This window comes from Oncorhynchus clarkii, chromosome 16, assembly GCF_045791955.1.
Source record: "Oncorhynchus clarkii lewisi isolate Uvic-CL-2024 chromosome 16, UVic_Ocla_1.0, whole genome shotgun sequence".
Lineage (NCBI taxonomy): Eukaryota > Metazoa > Chordata > Actinopteri > Salmoniformes > Salmonidae > Oncorhynchus > Oncorhynchus clarkii.
This window is the reverse complement of record NC_092162.1, coordinates 75806111-75833550: the sequence shown is the minus strand read 5'-3', so window position 1 is coordinate 75833550 and position 27440 is coordinate 75806111. Positions and strand designations below refer to the sequence as shown.

The window sequence follows — 27440 nt, the reverse complement described above, 5'->3', positions numbered from 1 at the left end:
TACATTTTCTACAGGGTTTTTTAATAAGCACCGCCGGTTCCGCGGTGCGCAGTCGTCACTAGTTACCACAAACACGACGTCATACATAAACCCCGCCTATTCCTAAAATGGGATTTAAACCCTAAATTGAGCCACTCTGCTAGCCGTATGCCTAATATTAACCTTTAAATTAAGACAACAACAAAAAAAAAACATGTGATATAACCCATTTTTGTGTTTGTGATAACTAGTGACAACCAGTCCTCAGCGAGAACCTGGAGCATCTCAAGATGGCGGCCGAACGGAGGATGATATCGGGTCGGGGTTGTGTGTCTGTGTTTCTGGCCGTGTTGTGCACCTTCTCCGTCGGGACCTGCGACGAACAGGTGCCGCTGATGCTATGGACGAGTGTAGGGTAAGAGCTGTGTGTGTGGTTTTGGTCTGGGGATGCCTTTGTAACCGTGCAAGCTGATTGACATCTTGTCATTCATATTCCTTGCGGGGATCTTGTCCTATTTGCGCACTATTAAGCCACTTTATATTTTGGCAATTCATCTGTGAAGCCACTAGCCAGTAAGGGAAATAAAAATGTTACTCGACGTATCACTAAAAAAAAACACAAACATTAACAATATTTTCAGATGACCCTCCCCTTGTACTGTAAAAAAAAAAATGCACACCTCATAAAATGAACGAAAAAAAATAATTAATGCGATCACAAATAACCACGTCTTTAAACACAGGGTTGTTATCGACTTCACCCCTTCAGCATGGTTTTATGGCACTGTCGATGTCCCACTGTGTTATGTATGGGCCAGAAGGTTGAGGACTCACCGACCACCACAAACCATTACACTACTATCATAGCCGGCTGCAAACAATTATCAGCTAGGGGGAAGTTATATTTTGATGCTATATTTATAATTATGTTAAATATATGCACATTTTCCACCAACAGGTTGGGTATGCTTATTGATTGTGTGTGGTGCGTCGGCACAGAAACCTGGTGTCAGAACATTTCGTATTACTCTTTAGGTATATCCGAGACACTCCATATTAGTATGATGTGTTACGAATTCCAATTGGTTTTGGTTAACGTTAACGTTAACTTGGTGACTAACATTAGCTAGGTCAGTGGTTAAGGTTAGGGTAAAGGTTTAGGGGAAGGGTTAGCTAACATGCTAAGTAGTTGAAAAGTTACTAATTAGAAAAATTGCTAAAGTTGTCCATGATGAGATTTGGTACACAACCTTTAGGTTGCTAGACATTCACATTTATATCTGCATATTGCACCTTTTTAAATACATTTTAAAAAGTTAAATGACAAATATTTAGGCAATATTGAAGCGTTAGGTTTGAGGCCGAGGAATAGGAGCAATGGCCTTCAGAAAGTATTCACACCCCTTTACTTTTCCCACATTTTGTTGTGTTACAGCCTGAATGTATTACATTGTGATTTTGTTTCACTGGCTTACACACAATACTCTGTGTGCAATAATAGCATTTAACATTACTTTTGAATGAATACATCATCTCTGTACCCCACACACACTATTATCTGTAAGATCCCTCAGTCAAGCAGGGCCTTTTTTTTTACCAGAAGGGCAACTATTGGTAAAAAAAAATTGGTAAAGTTACTAATTACACTTTGGATGGTGAATCAATAAACCCAGTCACTACAAAGATACAGGTGTCCTTCCTAACTCAGCTGCCGGAGAGGAAGGAAATGAGGCCAGGGGTGACTTTTAAAACAGTTACAGAGTTTAATGGCTGTGATAGAAGAACTGAGGATGGATCAACAACATTGTAGTTAACCCACAACACTATCCCAAATGACAGAGTGAAAATAAGGAAGGCCTGTACAGAATACAAATGTTCCAAAACATGCGTCATATTTGCAAGAAGGCACTAAAGTAAAACTGCCGAACATGTGGCAAAGAAATTAACTTTTATGCTCTGAATACAAAGCATTATGTTTGGGGCTAACACAACACTGAATACCACTCTTCCAGTGTTTCCATTAGGAAAAATGTGATGGCAGCTATTTAACTGGCAACATTTTCATTTGCTGGACATTTGAGAAATGTATCGGACCCATATGCATTGGGTGCATAACCTTATTAGAGCGTCCACCCACGGTGGTCAGAATGACAGAAATCACATGCAAGTCCACCCACGGTGGTCAGAATGACAGAAATCACATGCAAGTCCACCCACGGTGCTCAGAATGACAGAAATCACATGCAAGTCCACCCACGGTGCTCAGAATGACAGAAATCACATGCAAGTCCACCCACGGTGCTCAGAATGACAGAAATCACATGCAAGTCCACCCACAGTGCTCAGAATGACAGAAATCACATGCAAGTCCACCCACGGTGCTCAGAATGACAGAAATCACATGCAAGTCCACCCACGGTGCTCAGAATGACAGAAATCACATGCAAGTCCACCCACGGTGCTCAGAATGACAGAAATCACATGCAAGTCCACCCACGGTGCTCAGAATGACAGAAATCACATGCAAGTCCACCCACGGTGCTCAGAATGACAGAAATCACATGCAAGTCCACCCACGGTGCTCAGAATGACAGAAATCACATGCAAGTCCACCCACGGTGCTCAGAATGACAGAAATCACACAAGTCGAGGATGCAACTATGTGCCGTCCTTACTACCGAATTCTGATGTGCACTTGGAATATGTTCAAATAACTTTTCACATTTACTTTTCCTCAGCCAAGAAGATGCATAAATAACAGCAAAATCACTAGCCTATGTCAATCTACTGTAGTATGAAAAGTTTAGGCTACCTGTTGTGTTGGTCAGCTCATGGAGAAAGAAATAGCCTGTTCCAACAGTCTCTGGGACAGTTGTTGGACGATGGATCCCAAATTCATACAACCAGTAGGCCTAGGATACATTAAAAAACGTTGTTGGATGAAACAGATCAGAGCGTTTATCTTAATGTTGATAAACTGTCTTCACATTATAAATGCAGCAATGCAAGCAGGGCAGTAGGCAGCGCAAATGTTCGTTCCATAATGCAATTAGCAGGAAAACACTATTGTCAAAAGGGCACCAAGCTGTTTCATGAGACAGAGATGAAAATATCTGTTAGAAATTTAGAAAGAGGAGATCTAATAGGCTACTTTGAAGCAAGATAAAAATGTTCAGGTTTCAAACTATTTTAAGGATATGTTTTCAAAATGCATACTGCCTCCAGCTCATTGCAAAGTGGTGTGTGACCCGGTGATGAAGCTTGCTGCTGATCTCACAATAACTGGGAACTCGGAGAATCTCTAACTTCAGTGCATTCAAGACAACTGGGGGAAAAAAACAAGCTTCGGCTGTGGCGGTCATGAAATTTTGTCAGCTGGTAATTGTCTTTCAAATAACTGCTGGTCACATGGTAATTGTCCATGTAATTAACATAAACACATTTAGCATCTCCTGGTTTACAATCACAGCCTTCATCACTGATATGCAGACCTTTATAACATCTACATTTTAAAAAGTCTAATAAATCCATGTAATATAGTCTACACCATCACAATAAATCCATGTAATATAGTCTACACCATCACAATAAATCCATGTAATATAGTCTACACCATCACAATAAATCCATGTAATATAGTCTACACCATCACAATAAATCCATGTAATATAGTCTACACCATCACAATAAATCCATGTAATATAGTCTACACCATCACAATAAATCCATGTAATATAGTCTACACCATCACAATAAATCCATGTAATATAGTCTACACCATCACAATAAATCCATGTAATATAGTCTACACCATCACAATAAATCCATGTAATATAGTCTACACCATCACAATAAATCCATGTAATATAGTCTACACCATCACAATAAATCCATGTAATATAGTCTACACCATCACAATAAATCCATGTAATATAGTCTACACCATCACAATAAATCCATGTAATATAGTCTACACCATCACAATAAATCCATGTAATATAGTCTACACCATCACAATAAATCCATGTAATATAGTCTACACCATCACAATAAATCCATGTAATATAGTCTACACCATCACAATAAATCCATGTAATATAGTCTACACCATCACAATAAATCCATGTAATATAGTCTACACCATCACAATAAATCCATGTAATATAGTCTACACCATCACAATAAATCCATGTAATATAGTCTACACCATCACAATAAATCCATGTAATATAGTCTACACCATCACAATAAATCCATGTAATATAGTCTACACCATCACAATAAATCCATGTAATGTAGTCTTCACCATCACAATAAATCCATGTAATATAGTCTACACCATCACAATAAATCCATGTAATATAGTCTACACCATCACAATAAATCCATGTAATATAGTCTACACCATCACAATAAATCCATGTAATATAGTCTACACCATCACAATAAATCCATGTAATATAGTCTACACCATCACAATAAATCCATGTAATATAGTCTACACCATCACAATAAATCCATGTAATATAGTCTACACCATCACAATAAATCCATGTAATATAGTCTACACCATCACAATAAATCCATGTAATATAGTCTACACCATCACAATAAATCCATGTAATATAGTCTACACCATCACAATAAATCCATGTAATATAGTCTACACCATCACAATAAATCCATGTAATATAGTCTACACCATCACAATAAATCCATGTAATATAGTCTACACCATCACAATAAATCCATGTAATATAGTCTACACCATCACAATAAATCCATGTAATATAGTCTACACCATCACAATAAATCCATGTAATATAGTCTACACCATCACAATAAATCCATGTAATATAGTCTACACCATCACAATAAATCCATGTAATATAGTCTACACCATCACAATAAATCCATGTAATATAGTCTACACCATCAGTAAATCCATGTAATATAGTCTACACCATCACAATAAATCCATGTAATATAGTCTACACCATCACAATAAATCCATGTAATATAGTCTACACCATCACAATAAATCCATGTAATATAGTCTACACCATCACAATAAATCCATGTAATATAGTCTACACCATCACAATAAATCCATGTAATATAGTCTACACCATCACAATAAATCCATGTAATATAGTCTACACCATCACAATAAATCCATGTAATATAGTCTACACCATCACAATAAATCCATGTAATATAGTCTACACCATCACAATAAATCCATGTAATATAGTCTACACCAACACAATAAATCCATGTAATATAGTCTACACCATCACAATAAATCCATGTAATATAGTCTACACCATCACAATAAATCCATGTAATATAGTCTACACCATCACAATAAATCCATGTAATATAGTCTACACCATCACAATAAATCCATGTAATATAGTCTACACCATCACAATAAATCCATGTAATATAGTCTACACCATCACAATAAATCCATGTAATATAGTCTACACCATCACAATAAATCCATGTAATATAGTCTACACCATCACAATAAATCCATGTAATATAGTCTACACCATCACAATAAATCCATGTAATATAGTCTACACCATCACAATAAATCCATGTAATATAGTCTACACCATCACAATAAATCCATGTAATATAGTCTACACCATCACAATAAATCCATGTAATATAGTCTACACCATCACAATAAATCCATGTAATATAGTCTACACCATCACAATAAATCCATGTAATATAGTCTACACCATCACCATAAATCCATGTAATATAGTCTACACCATCACCATAAATCCATGTAATATAGTCTACACCATCACCATAAATCCATGTAATATAGTCTACACCATCACAATAAATCCATGTAATATAGTCTACACCATCACAATAAATCCATGTAATATAGTCTACACCATCACCATAAATCCATGTAATATAGTCTACACCATCACAATAAATCCATGTAATATAGTCTACACCATCACAATAAATCCATGTAATATAGTCTACACCATCAGTAAATCCATGTAATATAGTCTACACCATCACAATAAATCCATGTAATATAGTCTACACCATCACAATAAATCCATGTAATATAGTCTACACCATCAGTAAATCCATGTAATATAGTCTACACCATCACAATAAATCCATGTAATATAGTCTACACCATCACAATAAATCCATGTAATATAGTCTACACCATCACAATAAATCCATGTAATATAGTCTACACCATCACAATAAATCCATGTAATATAGTCTACACCATCACAATAAATCCATGTAATATAGTCTACACCATCACAATAAATCCATGTAATATAGTCTACACCATCACAATAAATCCATGTAATATAGTCTACACCATCACAATAAATCCATGTAATATAGTCTACACCATCACAATAAATCCATGTAATATAGTCTACACCATCACAATAAATCCATGTAATATAGTCTACACCATCACAATAAATCCATGTAATATAGTCTACACCAACACAATAAATCCATGTAATATAGTCTACACCATCACAATAAATCCATGTAATATAGTCTACACCATCACAATAAATCCATGTAATATAGTCTACACCATCACAATAAATCCATGTAATATAGTCTACACCATCACAATAAATCCATGTAATATAGTCTACACCATCACAATAAATCCATGTAATATAGTCTACACCATCACAATAAATCCATGTAATATAGTCTACACCATCACAATAAATCCATGTAATATAGTCTACACCATCACAATAAATCCATGTAATATAGTCTACACCATCACAATAAATCCATGTAATATAGTCTACACCATCACAATAAATCCATGTAATATAGTCTACACCATCACAATAAATCCATGTAATATAGTCTACACCATCACAATAAATCCATGTAATATAGTCTACACCATCACAATAAATCCATGTAATATAGTCTACACCATCACCATAAATCCATGTAATATAGTCTACACCATCACAATAAATCCATGTAATATAGTCTACACCATCACAATAAATCCATGTAATATAGTCTACACCATCAATAAATCCATGTAATATAGTCTACACCATCACAATAAATCCATGTAATATAGTCTACACCATCACAATAAATCCATGTAATATAGTCTACACCATCAGTAAATCCATGTAATATAGTCTACACCATCACAATAAATCCATGTAATATAGTCTACACCATCACAATAAATCCATGTAATATAGTCTACACCATCACAATAAATCCATGTAATATAGTCTACACCATCACAATAAATCCATGTAATATAGTCTACACCATCACAATAAATCCATGTAATATAGTCTACACCATCACAATAAATCCATGTAATATAGTCTACACCATCACAATAAATCCATGTAATATAGTCTACACCATCACAATAAATCCATGTAATATAGTCTACACCATCACAATAAATCCATGTAATATAGTCTACACCATCACAATAAATCCATGTAATATAGTCTACACCAACACAATAAATCCATGTAATATAGTCTACACCATCACAATAAATCCATGTAATATAGTCTACACCATCACAATAAATCCATGTAATATAGTCTACACCATCACAATAAATCCATGTGATATAGTCTACACCATCACAATAAATCCATGTGATATAGTCTACACCATCACAATAAATCCATGTAATATAGTCTACACCATCACAATAAATCCATGTAATATAGTCTACACCATCACAATAAATCCATGTAATATAGTCTACACCATCACAATAAATCCATGTAATATAGTCTACACCATCACAATAAATCCATGTAATATAGTCTACACCATCACAATAAATCCATGTAATATAGTCTACACCATCACAATAAATCCATGTAATATAGTCTACACCATCACAGTAAATCCATGTAATATAGTCTACACCATCACAGTAAATCCATTTTAGAAACATTAAAGAAACATTAAGGCAACGTGTTCTGAGTCCTCCTTAGGCCCTGATCTGGCGATGCCATATGGCTGTGGGCTACACTAGTTCATCTGGAAGACAGGATTTTACTTAGAATTCCGTGGCGTTATTCGATAGCATGAAGAATACAATTGAACATAGCTGAGTAAAATAGAAAGGATATTTTTCCCAAAGGGAGCGGCCACTTGCGGCTATTCTGTGTTGAAAGGTTAACAAAGAAACAGGTCCTCCTATATGCTTAGTTTAGAGTTATGTAACTTTAGTTGTGTAGAGTTATTTATGTAACTTTAGGCTATATGTGTTGGTTTGTAATACATTCTAAGGCTGTATGATTTGACGAATGAGGATTTGAAGAAAGTAGCAAGAAAGGGATGCACTCTGTTCTGTTTCTTATGCTGCACATACTTCATCAGTCTCTCATTCACAATAATATTCTCACCCACCAGACTATTCTCTATTTAATCTGGTCTTTACATTTAGCCTACTAATATATGTGGAATATTTGTTTTATTAGAATGGCCCACAAAGAAAAGACTGTCATCCACAGCCTGTGCTGGAATAGTGAATGGAGGTTAGGTTCAGTTACTTGTAATATGCCAGGTAGGCTACACCGTTTGTAAAGCTGATTCAATTGAAATAATTGAGCAATAAATATAGCAGCAGGAGAAAGATGTGATCCTCTTTTAAATAGTGTCCAGTCAAAACTCTGTTTTCACACAGCATTACGCAATGACTGGGCTTATAAGAACACATGTTTCACTAGACTCTGTAGGCTATGTGTTCTCCAACCCTGTTCCAGGGGTCTTGTTTCTTTAGGCTCTGTAGGCTGTGTTCTCCAACCCTGTTCCAGGGGTCTTGTTTCTCTAGGCTCTGTAGGCTATGGGCTCTCCAACCCTGTTCCAGGGGTCTGGTTTCTGTAGGCTATGGGCTCTCCAACCCTGTTCCAGGGGTCTGGTTTCTGTAGGCTATGGGCTCTCCAACCCTGTTCCAGGGGTCTGGTTTCTGTAGGCTATGGGCTCTCCAACCCTGTTCCAGGGGTCTGGTTTCTGTAGGCTATGGGCTCTCCAACCCTGTTCCAGGGGTCTGGTTTCTGTAGCCTATGGGCTCTCCAACCCTGTTCCAGGGGTCTGGTTTCTGTAGGCTATGGGCTCTCCAACCCTGTTCCAGGGGTCTGGTTTCTGTAGGCTATGGGCTCTCCAACCCTGTTCCAGGGGTCTGGTTCCTGTAGGCGATGGGCTCTCCAAACCTGTTCCAGGGGTCTTGGGCCTATAGACTGTAGACTATGTTTGGAGTTATTTGGGAAATGTAGTTTTGATATAAACCTTATGAAAACATATATAGGCCTACATGATGCATGATTTGAAAAGTAGAGAAAAATAGCCATGCGCTGTGCTTCATTCACATAATATCCATTCAGACTATTCTCAATTGAATCTTGTCTACATATATACATAAACTAAATAATATGTGAAATTAGTTTTCATTTAGAATGGGCCATTGTCATGCACCTGTCAGAACAGATATCATCAGTATGCACGTTAATTGCAATTGAAGGACGCTTTTCCTGTGGTTCATTTTCATGCTAGCCAGGTAGGCTACTCCTAAAGTGAAGCAATGTGCTTAATATCAGGAATGTCGCTCTTTCTAGAGCGCTGACTTGAGGATCACTGACGTCATGATTTCACCAGATATTTTTCAGAGTTCCCAGTAGTCTAACACCACAAGATGCAACAGCTCTTACGCTGTCTGATTTTCCACTCAAAGGCGTTGTATCTGTGTGCTGTATGTGTGTGATGAATGAGATGCATAATGAATGTACACACGGCAATTTACTCCCACAAAATGATGCAAATGAACCTATAGTCGGATAAGCATGACCAGTCAAATGTATTTACGTCGACTGGTATTTCCATAAATGAACAGGCTAAAACGCATTATTTCACATTGGGATTTCTTCTTATTTTCTCTGACAAATGGCCGGCTTTTCCATTTTTTTTATCGGACAAAAGCAGGCTATTACCGGCTAACGGAAACCCTGCACTCTTCACATTTTTAAGCATGGTGGTGGCTGCATCATGTTATGGGCATGCTTGTCATTTGATAAAAATAACCTGAATCTAAGCACAGGCAAAATCCTAGAGGAAAACCTGTTTCAGTCTGCTTTCCAACAGACACTGGGAGATTAATTCACCTTTTAGCATGACAATTACCTAAAACACAAGGCGATATATACACTGGAGTTGCTTACCAAGATGACATTGAATGTTCCTGAGTGGCCCAGTTACAGTTTTGACTTCCAGTACCAGTCAAAAGTTTGGACACCTACTTTATTTTTTACTATTTTCTACATTGTAGAAAATATCGTAACTATGAAATAACATGGAGTAACCAAAAAGTGTTAAACAAATCAAAATATATTTTATATTTTAGATTCTTCAAAGTAGACACCCTTTGCCTTGATGTCAGCTTTGCACACCTTTGGCATTCTCTCAACCAGCTTCATGAGGTAGTCACTTGGAATGCATTTCAATTAACAGTTGTGACTTGTTATGTTGAATTTTTTTCCTTAATGCATTTGAGCCAATCAGTTGTGTTGTGACAAGGTAGGGGTGGTATATGTAGTGCAGTTGCAAAAACCATCAAGCGCTATGATGCAACTGGCTCTCACGAGGACTGCCACAGGAAAGGAAGACCCAGAGTTACCTCTGCTGCAGAAGATAAGTTCATTAGAGTTACTAGCCTCAGAAATGGCAGCCCAAATAAATGCTTCAGAGTTCAAGTAACGGACACATCTCAACATCAACTGTTCAGAGGAGACTGTGTGATTCAGGCATTCAAGGTTGAATTGCTGCAAAGAAACCACTACTAAAGGCCACAAATAATAACAGAATTGCTTGGGCCAAGAAACACGAGAAATTGAGAATTTTTGGTCAGATTAGTCCAAATTTGAGATTTTTAGTTCCGTGTCTTTGTGAGACGCAGAGTAGGTGAACGGATGATCTGCGCATGTGTGGTTCCCACCGTAAAGCATGGTGGAGGGGGTGTGACGGTGTGGAGGGGCTTTGCTGGTGACACTGTCAGTGATTTATTTAGAATTCAAGGCACACTTTACCAGCATGTCTACCACAGCATTCTGCAGCGGTATGCCATCCCATCTGGTTTGTGCTTAGTGGAAATATCATTTATTTTTCAAAAGGACAATGACCCAACACACCTCATGGCTGTGTAAGAGTAATTTGACCAAGAAGGAGAGTGATGGAGTGCTGCATCAGATGACATGTCCTCCACAATCACCTGACCTCAACCCAATTGAGATGGTTTGGGATGAGTTGGACCGCAGAGTGAAGGAAAAGCAGCCAACAAGTGCTCAGCATATGTGGGAACTCCTTCAATACTGTTGGAAAAGCATTCCAGGTGAAGCTGGTTGAGGGAATGCCAAGAGTGTGCAAAGCTGTCAAGGCAAAGGGTGGCTATTTGAAGAATCTACAATCTCAAATATATGTTGACTTTAACACTTTTGGTTACTACATGTTTCCATTTGTGTTATTTCATAGTTTTGATGTCTTCACTATTATTATACAATGTAGAAAATAGTACAAATAAAGAAAAACCCATTGAATAGGAAGGTGTGTCCAAACTTTTGACTGGTACTGTAAATCGGCTTAAATCTATGGCTTGAAAATGGCTGTCTATCAATGATCAACAACCAACGTTACAGAGCTTGAAGAATTAAAAAAAGAATAGTGTGCAAATATTGTACAATCCAGGTGTGTAAAGCTCTTATAAACGTCACCAGAAAGAATCACAGCTGTAATCGCTGCCAAAGGTGTTTCTAACACGATGACTTGGGGGTGTGAATACTTATGTAAGTGAGCTATTTCTGAATTTCATTTTCAATACATTTGCAAACATTTCGAAATGTGTTTTCACTTTGTCATTATGGGGTGTTGTGTTTAGATCGGTGAGAATTTAAATATTTAATCCATTTTGATTTCAGGCTGCAACACAACAAAATGAGGAATAATTCAAGGGGTATGAATACTTTCTGAAGGCACTGTACTTTGTTTTACCTGCATTCAATATTCATTTCAGGTCAATAAAGTTTTTCTGTAATACAATGAAGGCAGACTGTAGGTCAGAGAGCCTGGTCAACCATGGGGGCAATAACATACACAACAGTATCATCGGCATACAAGTGCAGGTTACAGTTGTTTGCTGACAAGTCAGTATTGTTAATGTAAACAGTAAAAAGTACAGGACTCAGAATTGACCCGTGTGCGACACCTTTTGTTCTGTACAGACAACCGGATTTAACACCATCAGTAGATACATATTGAGTTTTATATGTCAAGTCATGTTTAAACCAGTTCCATGCCCGCCTGGTCTTGGCCAGTTGAAGAAAGCCTCTGAATTAGCAGTGCGTGATCAACAGTATCGAAAGCCTGAGGTCAATGAGAGGGTATCACAATGTTACCTTTTTATCCGTACAGTTAACCACATCATTTATAACTAGGGATGGATCAAGCATACCAGTGGATTTAAAAAAAAAAACTAAGTCTTGTACAAGTCGTCTAGAACATCACAGGTAGTAAATTGTTGAAATGAAAACAAAGATTCCCTAAAGTTGACAGGTTAACCGTCGAGTCTGGGAGAGGAAAGAGCAGTCGATTGACTGACGAGCATAAATTAAACCATTGTTCTCTCATAAAAAGGCTGCTGAGAGAAAATTCTGATTTAAAAGCATAACGTATCCTATTCTTCTCAGTTATGTCAGTCAGGGAAGAAGAGGAATTTGTACGCTTCAGCACATTACTTTGCTCCATTCATCTTTCCCTCGATCCTGACTCGTCTCGCAGTCCCTGTAAAACATCTCCACAGCATGATGCTGCCACCACCATGCTTCACCGTAGGGATCGTGCCAGGTTTCCTCCAGACGTGACGCTTGGCATTCAGGCCAAAGAGTTCAATCTTGGTTTCATCAGACCAGAGAATCTTGTTTCTCCTGGTCTGAAAGTCTTTAGGTGCCTTGTTGTTGTTGGTCTGATGAAACCGAGATTGAACTCTTGCACCTTATCTAACTCTCCGTCGTGAGTCCCATACATTGAAAAAAGAAAAACCGGGTTGCAGGTTGCCTAGCGGCTAAGAACATTTAGCCAGTAAACCAAAGATTGTTGGTTCGAATCACCAATCCAACTTGGTAAAAATTCTGATGTGCCCTTGAGCAAGGCACTTAACCCAAATTGCTTGTGTAAGTCACTCTGCTTAAGAGCGTCTGTTAAATGACTAAAATTCAAATAAAAAAATGAACACCACACTAACAAAAGGTTATATTCAGAATGGGGAGGATGGAGAACAATCAGCATCTTTATTTGTGTGATTCAAATTATTTCATTTGAAATGTGTTGGTTGTTCTCCATCCACCCCTGATGCCATTTCCATTGTCATAGCTCAATAGCTATTGACGAGAGAGGACCGAATGGCGCCAAAGGAGATGGCTGCCGCTTTTTTTTTTTTTAACGTTATTTGTAACTTGTTTTGTACATAATGTTTCTGCCACCGTGTCTTGTGACCTAAAAGAGCTTCCAGGACAGCGATTACTCACCCCGTACTGGGGGAGTACTTTTTCTTTAACGAGTCGGATGGGAAGGATTTATTTCAGATGCCCGACAAGGCCCTTATCCCCGTCATTCGGTATTGGGGATGAAGGTGCGGGTGCCTTGTAATGATCCGACGCTGAGAGCATCATCTACCTTTACCATCGGTCCTATTAGCCAGCGTACAATCAATCGATAATAAAATAGACAAACTATGATCACGTATATCCTACCAACGGGACATTAAGAACTGTCATTCACCGAGTCATGGCTGAACGACGACGTGAATAACATACAGCTGGCTGGTTTTTAAGTGTTTTCGGCAGGGTAGAACCGCGGCCTCCGGTAAGACAAGGGGTGGTGGTCTATGTATATTTGTAAACAACAGCTGGTGCACAAAATCTAAGGAAGTCTCAAGGTTTTGCTCGCCTGAGGTAGAGTATCTCATGATAAGCTGTAGACCACACACTATCAAGAGTTTTCATCTGTATTTTCGTAGCTGTCTATATACCACCACAAACCGATGCTGGCACCAAGACTGCACTCAATGAGCTGTATTCCACCGTAAGCAAACAGGAAAACGCTCACCCAGAGGCGGGGCTCCTAGTGGCCGGGGACTTTAATGCAGGGAAACTCTCATCCAGAGGTGGCGCTCCTAGTGGCCGGGGACTTTAATGCAGGGAAACTCTCATCCAGAGGTGGCGCTCCTAGTGGCCGGGGACTTTAATGCAGGGAAACTCATCCGTTTTACCTAAATTCTACCAGCATGTTAAATGTGCAACCGGAGGGGGGAAAACTCTAGATCACCTTTACGCCACACATAGAAACACGTACAAAGCTCTCCCCCTCCCTCCATTTGGCAAATCTGACCATAATTCTATCTTCCTGCTTTCAAGCAAAAACTAAAGCAGGAAGCACCAGTGACTGTGTCAATAAGATAGTGAAGCAGATGCTAAGCTACAGGACTGTTTTTCTAACAGACTGGAATATATTTTTTCTGCTGCTATCAGACCAGGTCTCTCTTGGAAAAGAGAGGTGAGAAAAAAACGGTATAAATAAAGGTAAATAAAAAATGTTCTGGGATTCATCCAATGGCATTGAGGAGTACACCACATCAGTCACGGGCTTCATCAATAAGTGCATCGACGACGTTGTCCCCGCATTGACTGTACGTACATACCCCAACCAGAAGCCATGGATTACAGGCAGCATCTGCACTGAGCTAAAGGATAAAGCTGATGCTTTCAGGGAGCGGGACTCTAACCCAGAAGCTTGCAAGAAATTCCACTATGCCCTCTGACAAACCATCAAACAGGCAAAGCGTCAATACAGGACTAAGATGTGATCGCGCTCTCCGTAGCCGATGTGAGTAAGACCTTTTAAAAAGGTCAACATTCACAAGGCCACAAGGACGTGTACTCCGAGCATGCACTGACCAACTGGCAAGTATCTTCACTGACATTTTCAACTTCTCCCTGACTGAGTATGTAATACCTACATGTTTCAAGCAGACCATCATTTATATTTATTATGGATCCCCATTAGCCAAGGCAGCAGCTACTCTTCCTGGGGTCCAGCAAAATTTAAGGCAGTTTATACAATTTTAAAAACAGTACATTACATTACATTCAGACTGTGTGCCCTCAGGCCCCTACTCCACCACTACCACATATCTACAGTACAAAATCCATGTGTACGTGTGTGTCTGTGCCTATGTTTGTGTTGCTTCACAGTCCCCGCTGTTCTATAAGGTGTATTTTTATCTGTTTTTAAAAATCTGATTCTACTGCTGCATCAGTTACCTGATGTGGAATAGAGTTCCATGTAGTCATGGCTCTATGTAGTACTGTGCGCCTCCCATAGTCTGTTCTGGACTTGGGGACTGTGAAGAGACCTCTGGTGGCATGTCTTGTGGGGTGGGTGTCCGAGCTGTGTGCCAGTAGTTTAGCCAGCTCGGTGCATTCAACATGTCTTTTTTAAATTTTATAATATTTTTTATTTACATTTTTAACCCCTTTTTCTCCCCAATTTTGTAGTATCCAATTATTAGAAGTTACTATCGTGTCTCATCGCTCCCGTACGGGCTCGGGAGAGACGAAGGTTGAAAGTCATGCGTTCTCCGAAAACCAACCAAGCCGCACTGCTTCTCAACACAGCGGGCATCCAACCCGGAACCCAGCCGCCCCAATGTGTTGGAGGAAACACTGTGCACCTGGCGACCTTGGTTAGCACGCACTGTGCCCGGCCTGCCACAGGAGTCGCTGGTGCGCGTTGAGACAAGGATATCCCTACCGGCCAAACCCTCCCTAACCCGGACGACGCTAGGCCAATTGTGCGTCACCCCATGGACCTCCCAGTCGCTGCGACAGAGCCTGGGCTCTAACCCAGAGTCTCTGGTGCCCTAGACCACTGCGCCACCTGGGAGGCCGCATTCAACATGTCAATACCTCTCATAAATACAAGCAGTGACGAAGTCAATCTCTCCTCTGCTTTGAGCCGGGAGAGATTAATATTATATTGTTCTGAACCTTTTTTGTGGCACCTGACCACACGCCTGAACAGTAGTCCAGGTGCGACAGAACTAGGGCCTGTAGGACCTGCCTTGTTTGACAGTGCTGTTAAGAAGGTAGAGCAGCGCCTTATGGACAGACTTATCCCGATCATAGATCCTGTTGTATCAATATGTTTTGACCATGACAGTTTACAATCCAGGGTTACCCCAAGCAGTTTAGTGATCTCAACTTGCTCAATATCCGCATTATTTATTACAAGATTTAGATTAGGTTTAGGGTTTAGTGAATAATTCTTCAATATTCCCAGGTAAGAAGTTTTAGGTTGTAGTTAATATAGTATTAATAGGACTATTTCTCTCTATACCATTTGTATTTCATATACCTTTGACTATTGGATGTTCTTATAGGCACTATAGTATTGGCAGTGTAACAGTATAGCTTCCATCCCTCTCCTCGCCCCTACCTGGGCTCGAACCAGGAACACAACGACAACAGCCACCCTCGAAGCAGCATTACCCATGCAGAGCAAGGGGAACAACTACTCCAAGTCTCAGAGCGAGTGACGTTTGAAACGCTATTAGCACGCACCCCGCTAACTAGCTAGCCATTTCACATTGGTTACACCAGCCATTAGGCTGATAGGCTTGAAGTCATAAACAGCGCTGTGCTTGCAAAGAGCTGCTGGCAAAACACACAAAAGTGCTGTTTGAGTGAATGCTTACGAGCCTGCTACTGCCTACCATCGCTCAGTCAGACAGCTCTATCAAATCATAGACTTAATTATAACATAATAATACACAGAAATACGAGCCTTTGGTCATTAATATGGTCGAATCCGGAAACTATCATTTCGAAAACAAAACGTTTATTATTTCAGTGAAATACGGAACTGTTCGGTATTTTATCTAACAGGTGGCATCCATCAGTCTAAATATTCATGTTACATTGCACAACCTTCAATGTTATGTCATAATTATGTAAAATTCTGGCAAATTAGTTCAACGAGCTAGGCAGCCCAAACTGTTGCATATACCCCGACTTGCGTTCATTGCACGCAGAGAGAAGTGACACAATTTCCCTGGTTAATATTGCCTGCTAACATGAATTTCTTAACTAAATATGCAGGTTTAAAAATATATATACTTCTGTGTATTGATTTTAAGAAAGGCATTGGTGTTTGGTTAGGTACAGTCATCCAACGATTGTGCTTTTTTCGCAAATGCGTTTTTGTTAAACCATCCCCCTGCGTTTCATCGATTATATGCAACGCAGGACACGCTAGTTAAACTAGTAATATCATCAACCATGTGTAGTTAACTAGTGATTATGATTGATTGTTTTTTATAAGGTAAGTTTAATGCTAGCTACCAACTTACCTTGGCTTCTACTGCATTCGCATAACAGGCAGGCTCCTCGTGAAGTGCAATGAGAGGCAGGTAGTTAGAGTGTTGGACGATTTGACTGTAAGCTGACAAGGTGAAAATCTGTCGTTCTGCCCCTGAACAAGGCAGTTAACCCACTGTTCCTAGGCCGTCATTGAAAATAAGAATGTGTTCTTAACAGACTTGCCTAGTTAAATAAATATGAAATAAAGGTATTAAACTTTTTTTATTTTTTATCAGCGCCCAAAAATACAGATTTCCGATTGTTATGAAAACTTGAAATCGGACCTAATTAATCAGCCATTCCGATTAATCGGTCGACCTCTACATACATGTACATATTACCGCGACTAACCTGTGCCCCCGCACATTGACTCTATATAACCTCCACATTGACTCTGTACCGGTACCCCCTGTATATAACCTCCACATTGACTCTGTACCGGTACCCCCTGTATATAACCTCCACATTGACTCTGTACCGGTACCCCCTGTATATAACCTCCACATTGACTCTGTACCGGTACCCCCTGTATATAGCCTCCACATTGACTCTGTACCGGTACCCCCTGTATATAGCCTCACTATTGTTATTTTACTGCTGCTGTTCAATTCTAATTGTTTATTTATTATTCATAAAAATTACTTAGCACTTTTTCAAAACTTCTTAAAAGCATTGTTGGTTAAGGGCTTGTAAGTAAGCATTTCACTAAGGTCTACTACACCTGTTGTATTCGGCATTTCACTGTGAGGTCTACTACACCTGTTGTATTCGGCATTTCACTGTGAGGTCTACTACACCTGTTGTATTCAGCATTTCACTGTGAGGTCTACTACACCTGTTGTATTCGGCATTTCACTGTAAGGTCTACTACACCTGTTGTATTCAGCATTTCACTGTGAGGTCTACTACACCTGTTGTATTCGGCATTTCACTGTAAGGTCTACTACACCTGTTGTATTCGGCATTTCACTGTGAGGTCTACTACACCTGTTGTATTCGGCATTTCACTGTGAGGTCTACTACACCTGTTGTATTCGGCATTTCACTGTGAGGTCTACTACACCTGTTGTATTCGGTGCATGTGACAAACTTTAATTTGAATATCGAATATGAAACTAATTTGACCTCATTACCAACCGTATCCCTACCAGCTCTCTAAAAAGTAACATCAACAATACTTTCCTGTGGATTTTGTGTTTAAAATTTAGAGCTGAAGGACAAACCCCACAGACAACAGGTAGAATAAGTTTAAATGTAAAAAAAATAATTCTGGATTGTAAGGAACATTTGCATGAGTTTCAGGCTGTATATACCAATAAATGGTGTATTTCAGCCTGATTAATCAGACTAACCCTGACTAATGGTGTATTTCAGCCTGATTAATCAGACTAACCCTGACTAACCCAAGGGATACTTTTTACTTTGGAAATTCAACATTGGTTTACTTGTCAGGCGTATCCTCTTAGTTTTTACTGTTTCCTGTTTTTCTGGCCCTCCTGAACGATGTCAGGTCTGGTCTGCCGTCCCAGGCTGTTCCTGCTGCTGGTCACATAGTGGGTGTCACTCAGCTGAGCTCATACCTGGAGACCGCCCTGGGGTCCGCCCCGCGCAACGTACTGCTCTTCCTGCAGGACAAGGTAACACACACACACTCTCGCAAACCTACCTTTGTATCCCATATATTAGTTAGCCAATGTCTTTTACTGTTTGTGTGACGCTCTCTCGCTCTCTCGCTCTCTCGCGCTCTCAGATGAGCATTGAGGACTTCACCATGTACGGAGGGGCGTTTGGCAACAAGCAGGACAGTGCCTTCCCTAACCTCGAGGGGGCGCTCCTCTCCAGCCCTTCCCCATTGGTCCTGCCTGCCGTGGCCTGGCCAGCATCCAGTGCTGTGATCGGTCAACTCCAGGACCAATTAGACACCTCTCCTCTCTACATGGAACCAGAGACACTCAGCCAGCTACGACTCAACGCGTCTACCCCCGCCCTGCTGGTCTTCAGACTACCCTACAGCACCGGGTACACACACACACGATTCTGCTTATCTCACTGGTCTGTTTTTAATGTGTGTGTGTGGTTTATACAGATATGGGTGTGGTTTACCTGATTTTGGTTTCTAACAGATCTGATCTGATGTCTGCTAAGGAGGTTCTCAATGGGAATGGTGAGTGTTCTACTGTTTTACGGGTCTACCGTTTTACCGGTCTACTGGTCTACTGTAAAACCGTTTTACCGGTCTACTGTATTACCGGTCTACTGTTTTACCGGTCTACCTTTTGACTGTTTTACCAGTCTACTGTAATCCCGGGCCAACTGGTCTACTGTAATCCCGTAAAACCATTTTACCGGTCTACTGTATTACCGGTCTACTGTATTACCGGTCTACTGTAAAACCGTTTTACCTGTCTACTGTATTACCGGTCTGTTTTACGCGTCTACTGTTCTAGTAGTGTGTTCTACTGTACGTGGCTCTGCTGGGACAAACATCACCTGCATGTTCCTTATTACAGTATGCTGCAGATTGCTGAAGACTAACTTGGTGTGTGTGTGTTAGATGAGGTGATTGGACAGGTGATGAGCATTATGAAGAGCCAGTCTGTCCCCTACACTGCCGTCTACACTGCAATGAGACCCTCACGGGTAAGTGTGTGTTTATCCATGTCTGTGTGTTTATTTGTTTGTCATATACAAGGAAAGAGTTTACATTTATTCAACTTTCTAACTCTAAATCTGTCTATGATGTACAGGACCAGTCAAAAGTCTGGACACATCTACTCATTCAAGGGGTTTCTACATTGTAGAATAATAGTGAAGACATCAAAACTATGAAATAACACATATGGAATCATGTAGTAACCAAAAAAGTGTTAAACAAATCTAAATATATTTTATATTTGAGATTCTTCAAAGTAGCCATCCTTTGCCTATCCATCCAGAGCCCTCCGTCTGTCTCTGATGTGTTGTTACCACCTCTCTCTGTCTCCCTAGGAGTTGTCATCTCTCTCTCTGTCTCTGATGTGTGGTTACCACCTCTCTCTGTCTCCCTTGGAGGTGTCATCACCTCTCTCTCTGTGTCTCTGATGTGTGGTTACCACCTCTCTCTTTCTCCCTAGGAGGTGTCATCATCTCTCTCTCTGTGTCTCTGATGTGTGGTTACCACCTCTCTCTGTCTCCCTAGGAGGTGTCATCATCTCTGTCTATGGATATGGAGGCTAGTGTGGGAGGAGGGCGCTCCCTATTGCAGTACGGAGACAGAAAGAGGGAGAGAGACAGACAGCGGGAGAGAGAAAGAGGAGAGAAACTAGTCAAGGAGAAGACAGGAGTCTACCCTCCAGTTGAGTTTAAGGTAAGATCTGTTTCTTTCTACCTTGTTTAAAGGCCTAATGCGGCCGATTTTGATCTCTGGGTAACAATTTAAGTACCTTACTGTGATTGTTTTCTATTAAAATGGTCAAAAAGAAACAAAAATGGCGGCTTAGCAAGAGGAGTCTTTCAAGGAGTGGTCTGAGTGGGGAAGGGAAAGACCAAAAACAGCTCGTTTTCAGCGTTATTAATGAATTTACTGCCTAGTGATGACACCAGGCAGACCAAAACTCCATCCTAACAAAACACCTCCATCCTTTTCAAACACCTCTTTTCATACTGTGAATTATTACATTTTCACATGTATTATTCCAATCTTCTAGTGTGGAAATCTACACTGGGTATACCATACACTAGGAATATACACTGGGTATACCGTACACTAGGAATAGACACTGGGTATACCATACACTAGGAATAGACACTGGGTATACCATACACTAGGAATATACACTAGGAATAGACACTGGGTATACCATACACTAGGAATATACACTAGGAATATACACTGGGTATGCCATGCACTAGGAATAGACACTAGGAATATACACTGGGTATACCATACACTAGGAATATACACTAGGAATAGACACTGGGGTATACCATGCACTAGGAATATACACTGGGTATACCATGCACTAGGAATAGACACTAGGAATATACACTGGGTATACCATACACTAGGAATATACACTAGGAATAGACACTGGGGTATACCATGCACTAGGAATATACACTGGGTATACCATACATTAGGAATAGACACTGGGTATACCGTACACTGGGTATACCATGCACTAGGAATATACACTAGGAATAGACACTGGGGTATACCATACATTAGGAATATACACTGGGTATACCGTACACTAGGAATAGACACTGGGTATACCATACACTAGGAATATACACTAGGAATATACACTGGGTATACCATGCACTAGGAATATACACTGGGTATACCATGCACTAGGAATATACACTGGGTATACCATGCACTAGGAATAGACACTGGGTATACCATACACTAGGAATAGACACTAGGAATATACACTGGGTATACCATGCACTAGGAATATACACTGGGTATACCATGCACTAGGAATATACACTGGGTATACCATACATTAGGAATATACACTGGGTATACCATACACTAGGAATATACACTAGGAATAGACACTGGGGTATACCATACACTAGGAATATACACTGGGTATACCATACACTAGGAATATACACTGGGTATACCGTACACTAGGAATAGACACTGGGTATACCATACACTAGGAATATACACTAGGAATATACACTGGGTATACCATGCACTAGGAATAGACACTGGGTATACCATACACTAGGAATAGACACTAGGAATATACACTGGGTATACCATGCACTAGGAATATACACTGGGTATACCGTACACTAGGAATATACACTGGGTATACCATACACTAGGAATATACACTGGGTATACCATGCACTAGGAATATACACTGGGTATACCGTACACTAGGAATAGACACTGGGTATACCGTGCACTAGGAATAGACACTGGGTATACCATACACTAGGAATAGACACTGGGTATACCATACACTAGGAATAGACACTGGGTATACCGTGCACTAGGAATAGACACTGGGTATACCATCTGAAACCTAGAGGGCAACCAGTGCCAACCAGTCCACCTCCTCTATACCAGGTTTCTTGTAGGATGACAATGTCTGTATTTCTGATTTCTTTGATGAAGTCCAGGTTCCTGCTCTTTAGGCCAAAGGCAGATGACCTCAGGCCTTGGATATTCCAGGATGAGAACTCTCTCTCTCCTCCCCCTCCCAACACTCTCTCTCCTCCCCCTCCCATCTCTCTCTCTCTCTCCTCCCCCTCCCAACTCTCTCTCTCTCTCCTCCCCCTCCCAACACTCTCTCTCCTCCCCCTCCCAACTCTCTCTCTCTCTCCTCCCCCTCCCAACTCTCTCTCTCTCTCCTCCCCCTCCCAACTCTCTCTCTCTCTCCTCCCCCTCCCAACTCTCTCTCTCTCTCTCTCCTCCCCCTCCCAACTCTCTCTCTCTCCTCCCCCTCCCAACTCTCTCTCTCTCTCTCCTCCCCCTCCCAACTCTCTCTCTCTCTCTCTCCTCCCCCTCCCAACTCTCTCTCTCTCTCTCCTCCCCCTCCCAACTCTCTCTCTCTCTCTCCTCCCCCTCCCAACTCTCTCTCTCTCTCTCCTCCCCCTCCCAACTCTCTCTCTCTCTCTCCTCCCCCTCCCAACTCTCTCTCTCTCTCCTCCCCCTCCCAACTCTCTCTCTCTCTCCTCCCCCTCCCAACTCTCACTCTCTCTCCTCCCCCTCCCAACTCTCTCTCTCTCTCCTCCCCCTCCCAACTCTCTCTCTCTCTCCTCCCCCTCCCAACTCTCTCTCTCTCTCCTCCCCCTCCCAACTCTCTCTCTCTCTCCTCCCCCTCCCATTACTCTCTCTCTCCTCCCCCTCCCATTACTCTCTCTCTCCTCCCCCTCCCATTACTCTCTCTCTCCTCCCCCTCCCATTACTCTCTCTCTCTCTCTCCTCCCCCTCCCATTACTCTCTCTCTCTCTCTCCTCCCCCTCCCATTACTCTCTCTCTCTCTCTCCTCCCCCTCCCTCCTCCCCCTCCCAACTCTCTCTCTCTCCTCTTGGCCCATTCCTCCTGACAGAGCTGGTGTAACTGAGTCAGGTTTGTAGGCGTCACTCGCACACGCTTTTTCAGTTCTACCCACAAATATTCTATAGGATTGAGGTCAGGGCTTTGTGATGGCCACTCCAATACCTTGACTTTGTTGTCCTTAAGCCATTTTGCCACAACTTTGGAAGTATGCTTGGGGTCATTGTCCATTTGGAAGACCCATTTGCGACCAAACTTTAACTTCCTGACTGATGTCTTGAGATGTTGCTTCAATATATCCACATAATTTCCTCCCTCTTGATGCCATCTATTTTGTGAAGTGCACCAGTCCCTCCTGCAGCAAAGCACCCCCACAACATGATGCTGCCACCCCCGTGCTTCACGGTTGGGATGGTGATCTTCACCCTGCTGTAACAGGATAACAGAGCAGTACATGGTGCTCTTCACCCCGCTGTAACGGGATAACAGAGCAGTACGTGGTGCTCTCCTAGCCCCGCTGTAACGGGATAACAGAGCAGTACGTGGTGCTCTCCTAGCCCCGCTGTAACGGGATAACAGAGCAGTACGTGGTGCTCTTCGCCCCGCTGTAACGGGATAACAGCCAGAGAAGTTTCGTCATCGTATTTGTTGTGGAGATCGGCCTGGTTCCGCTGTGGGTTCCGCTGTGGGTTCCGCTGTGGGTTCCGCTGTGGATGCCGCTGTGGATGCCGCTGTGGGTGCCGCTGTGGGTGCCGCTGTGGATGCCGCTGTGGATGCCGCTGTGGGTGCCGCTGTTTGAGTTGATTGTGCCTGATATATATTTCTAATCTCTCTCTCCAGGAGGGCGGAGCCGGCTGTATCATGCTGTGGGCGGAGAACCTGACCGTGAGCGTGCTCCGTGGTGGTCGTTGGGAACGACACGACCTCACCTCTCTGACCTTTGGCGAGGGCGTGACCCCTAGGCTCCAGGGCTCCCTCTGCAACCAATCACACTCCAGGTCAGAGGTTAGGGGTCAGCAGTTCTGGGTTTAGAGCTGGACAGGAAGTTGTGAACAGTCCTCTGACATCACATCCTGTCTAGATCTTTGTTAGAAGCTATGGAAACAGCAGCCTTGCTGAACTTGGAAATGATTGGAATTAATTATTATGTTGTCCATTTTTATTACAATATTTCTCTTTCACCTTTCTCTGTCAGTCTGGTTCTAAACTATGAGAATATCCTGGGACACCGTTCCTTCAAACTAGTGTGAGTAAACTGGACACACACACACACACACACACACACACACACACACACACACACACACAGTTACAAACACATACAAACTCTTTTGAACTCATTCTGTGTGTGTGTGTGTGTCTGTCTCCAGGTTTGCCATGTCCCAGCGCCACTACAAGGTGTCAGCTCGCCGCTGGTTCACGCTAGACGCCGTGGAGATAGAATACGACGGTCAGAAAGCAACGTTTAACGGGAGCCGTAATGTGTACGCACCGGCTGAGTACTCCTACCGCTGTCAGTCAGTCACTAACTTCAGATACCCCCTGCTGGTTCCGCGCACCTCCAAAGACCCTGCTAACCAGTGGAGGGTCTCCTTCACGGACTTCCAGGTAGGGGGTGTAACAGTGTGTGTCTGTGAAACAAACAGAATACTAACTGCAAGTTGAAACAACTTCTCTCTCTCTCTCTCTCTCACCCCCTCTAGATCCAGGGTTTCAACGTGGCAGGGGGAGAGTTCTCCTATGCCAGTGACTGTGCAGGGTTCTTCAGTCCTGGTATCTGGATGGGACTGCTCACCAGTCTACTGATGCTCGTGGTCCTGACCTACGGCCTCCATATGATCATGCAGCTACACACCATGGACCGTTTTGATGACCCCAAGGGACCTGCTATCTCCGTACCACAGACTGACTAACACACATACCACAAGCAAATAATGCCCCAAACACACACACACCTTACACACCCACATAGACAGACAGACTCATACACATAGACGGACGGACAGACAGATGTGGTCACACAGACAAACAGATGTGGTCACACAGACAAACAGATGTGGTCACACAGACAGACAGATGTGGTCACACAGACAGACAGATGTGGTCACACAGACAGACAGATGTGGTCACACAGACAGACAGACGTGGTCACACAGACAGACAGACAGACGTGGTCACACAGACAGACAGACAGACGTGGTCACACAGACAGACAGACAGACGTGGTCACACAGACAGACAGACAGACGTGGTCACACAGACAGACAGACAGACGTGGTCACACAGACAGACGGACGTGGTCACACAGACAGACGGACGTAGACAGACAGACAGACAGACGTCGTCACACAGACAGACAGACAGACGTGGTCACACAGACAGACAGACAGACGTGGTCACACAGACAGACAGACAGACAGACAGACGTGGTCACACAGACAGACAGACAGACAGACGTGGTCACACAGACAGACGTGGTCACACAGACAGACAGACAGACAGACGTGGTCACACACAGACAGACACACAGACAGACTTGTAGTTATTTCCGTTACAGTTCTCCTGTCATTCCTTTATTTACCAACAACAATGCTCAGCAAATAGGAAGGAAGGATCGGGAGGGATAAGAGATGAATATTTATGGTAGAAAAGGGAGGAATCTGTTACTGAGGGGAATAAGGGATGAATATTTATGGTAGAGAAGGGAGGAATCTGTTACTGAGGGGTGTCAGTCTATCCATCATTCCTGTCTTTGTCATTTTGGTGTGAAGGCTGATATTACATGCTGCTGTTCTTTAGTGAATACAGCCCATGTTTTAAACACTGACCGAAGTGGATTTAACCTGTGACTTCAATAAGGGATCATAGCTTTCACCTGGATTCACCTGATCAGTCTCTGTCATGGAAAAGAGCAGGTGTTCTTAATGTTTTGTACGCTCAGTATATATGTATTGTGTTTGACCTTGTGATTGTATCTTTATCGTAGCCTAGGTTAGTAGCGTATAGGTTAACTAGGGCCACGTCTGAAATGGCACCCTATTCTGTAAAGTGCCCTACTTTTGACCAGGGCCAATAGGGGAAGTGCACTATATAAGGAATAGGGTGCCGTCTGAGACGTGACCCAGGTTTCACTAAAGTTGTTTAATGTGTGCAGTATGACAGGGAGTTACTCTAGGCTCCAACAGGGGACTAAAGGGTTACTATGAGAGGAGGTTGAGGCACGGAGACGAACCAGACGGGGGTCAGAGGTTAGGGTTAGATGACCTACCTTGTGTTTACTGATTTCAAGTTGTTCTGTGGTTGATATGAGTTGTTGTTAGAGGAAGGCTTGTCAGGTCTTCCTGGACAGAGTCATGATATCATTCAAATATGGTTCATATATTCTAATATTAGTAGTGTCTCTAGTCCTGTGTGACTGTCATGGTGCTGCTGTGATTAACCCCAATAAAGCCTTGAATGAACAATGTCAACTAAGTCTCTGTGAACGTTAGTATGTGGAAGAGAAAATACAGGACGCGTGTGTCTGTGAGAGACGCGTGTGTCTGTGAGAGACGCGTGTGTCTGTGAGAGACGCGTGTGTCTGTGAGAGACGCGTGTGTCTGTGAGAGACGCGTGTGTCTGTGAGAGACGCGTGTGTCTGTGAGAGACGCGTGTGTCTGTGAGAGACGCGTGTGTCTGTGAGAGACGCGTGTGTCTGTGAGAGACGCGTGTGTCTGTGTGAGAGACGCGTGTGTCTGTGAGAGAGACGCGTGTGTCTGTGAGAGAGACGCGTGTGTCTGTGAGAGAGACGCGTGTGTCTGTGAGAGAGACGCGTGTGTCTGTGAGAGAGACGCGTGTGTCTGTGAGAGAGACGCGTGTGTCTGTGAGAGAGACGCGTGTGTCTGTGAGAGAGACGCGTGTGTCTGTGAGAGAGACGCGTGTGTGAGAGAAACGCGTGTGTGAGAGAAACGCGTGTGTGTCTG

The 27440-nt window shown here is 42.0% G+C and overlaps 1 protein-coding gene across 1 annotated transcript; it reads left to right on the top strand.

Moving 5' to 3' along the window:
* The first annotated feature begins 50 nt into the window (after window positions 1-50).
* LOC139369019 (V-type proton ATPase subunit S1-like) lies at window positions 51-26948 on the top strand. The gene is made up of 10 exons (XM_071108600.1): window positions 51-394; window positions 18985-19111; window positions 19225-19493; window positions 19598-19638; window positions 20029-20114; window positions 20653-20820; window positions 24319-24476; window positions 24674-24724; window positions 24849-25086; window positions 25182-26948. Exons 1-10 carry the CDS (start codon window positions 270-272, stop codon window positions 25389-25391), a joined length of 1473 nt encoding a protein of 490 aa, XP_070964701.1. The 5' UTR covers window positions 51-269; the 3' UTR covers window positions 25392-26948.
* Window positions 26949-27440: the final 492 nt, after the last annotated feature.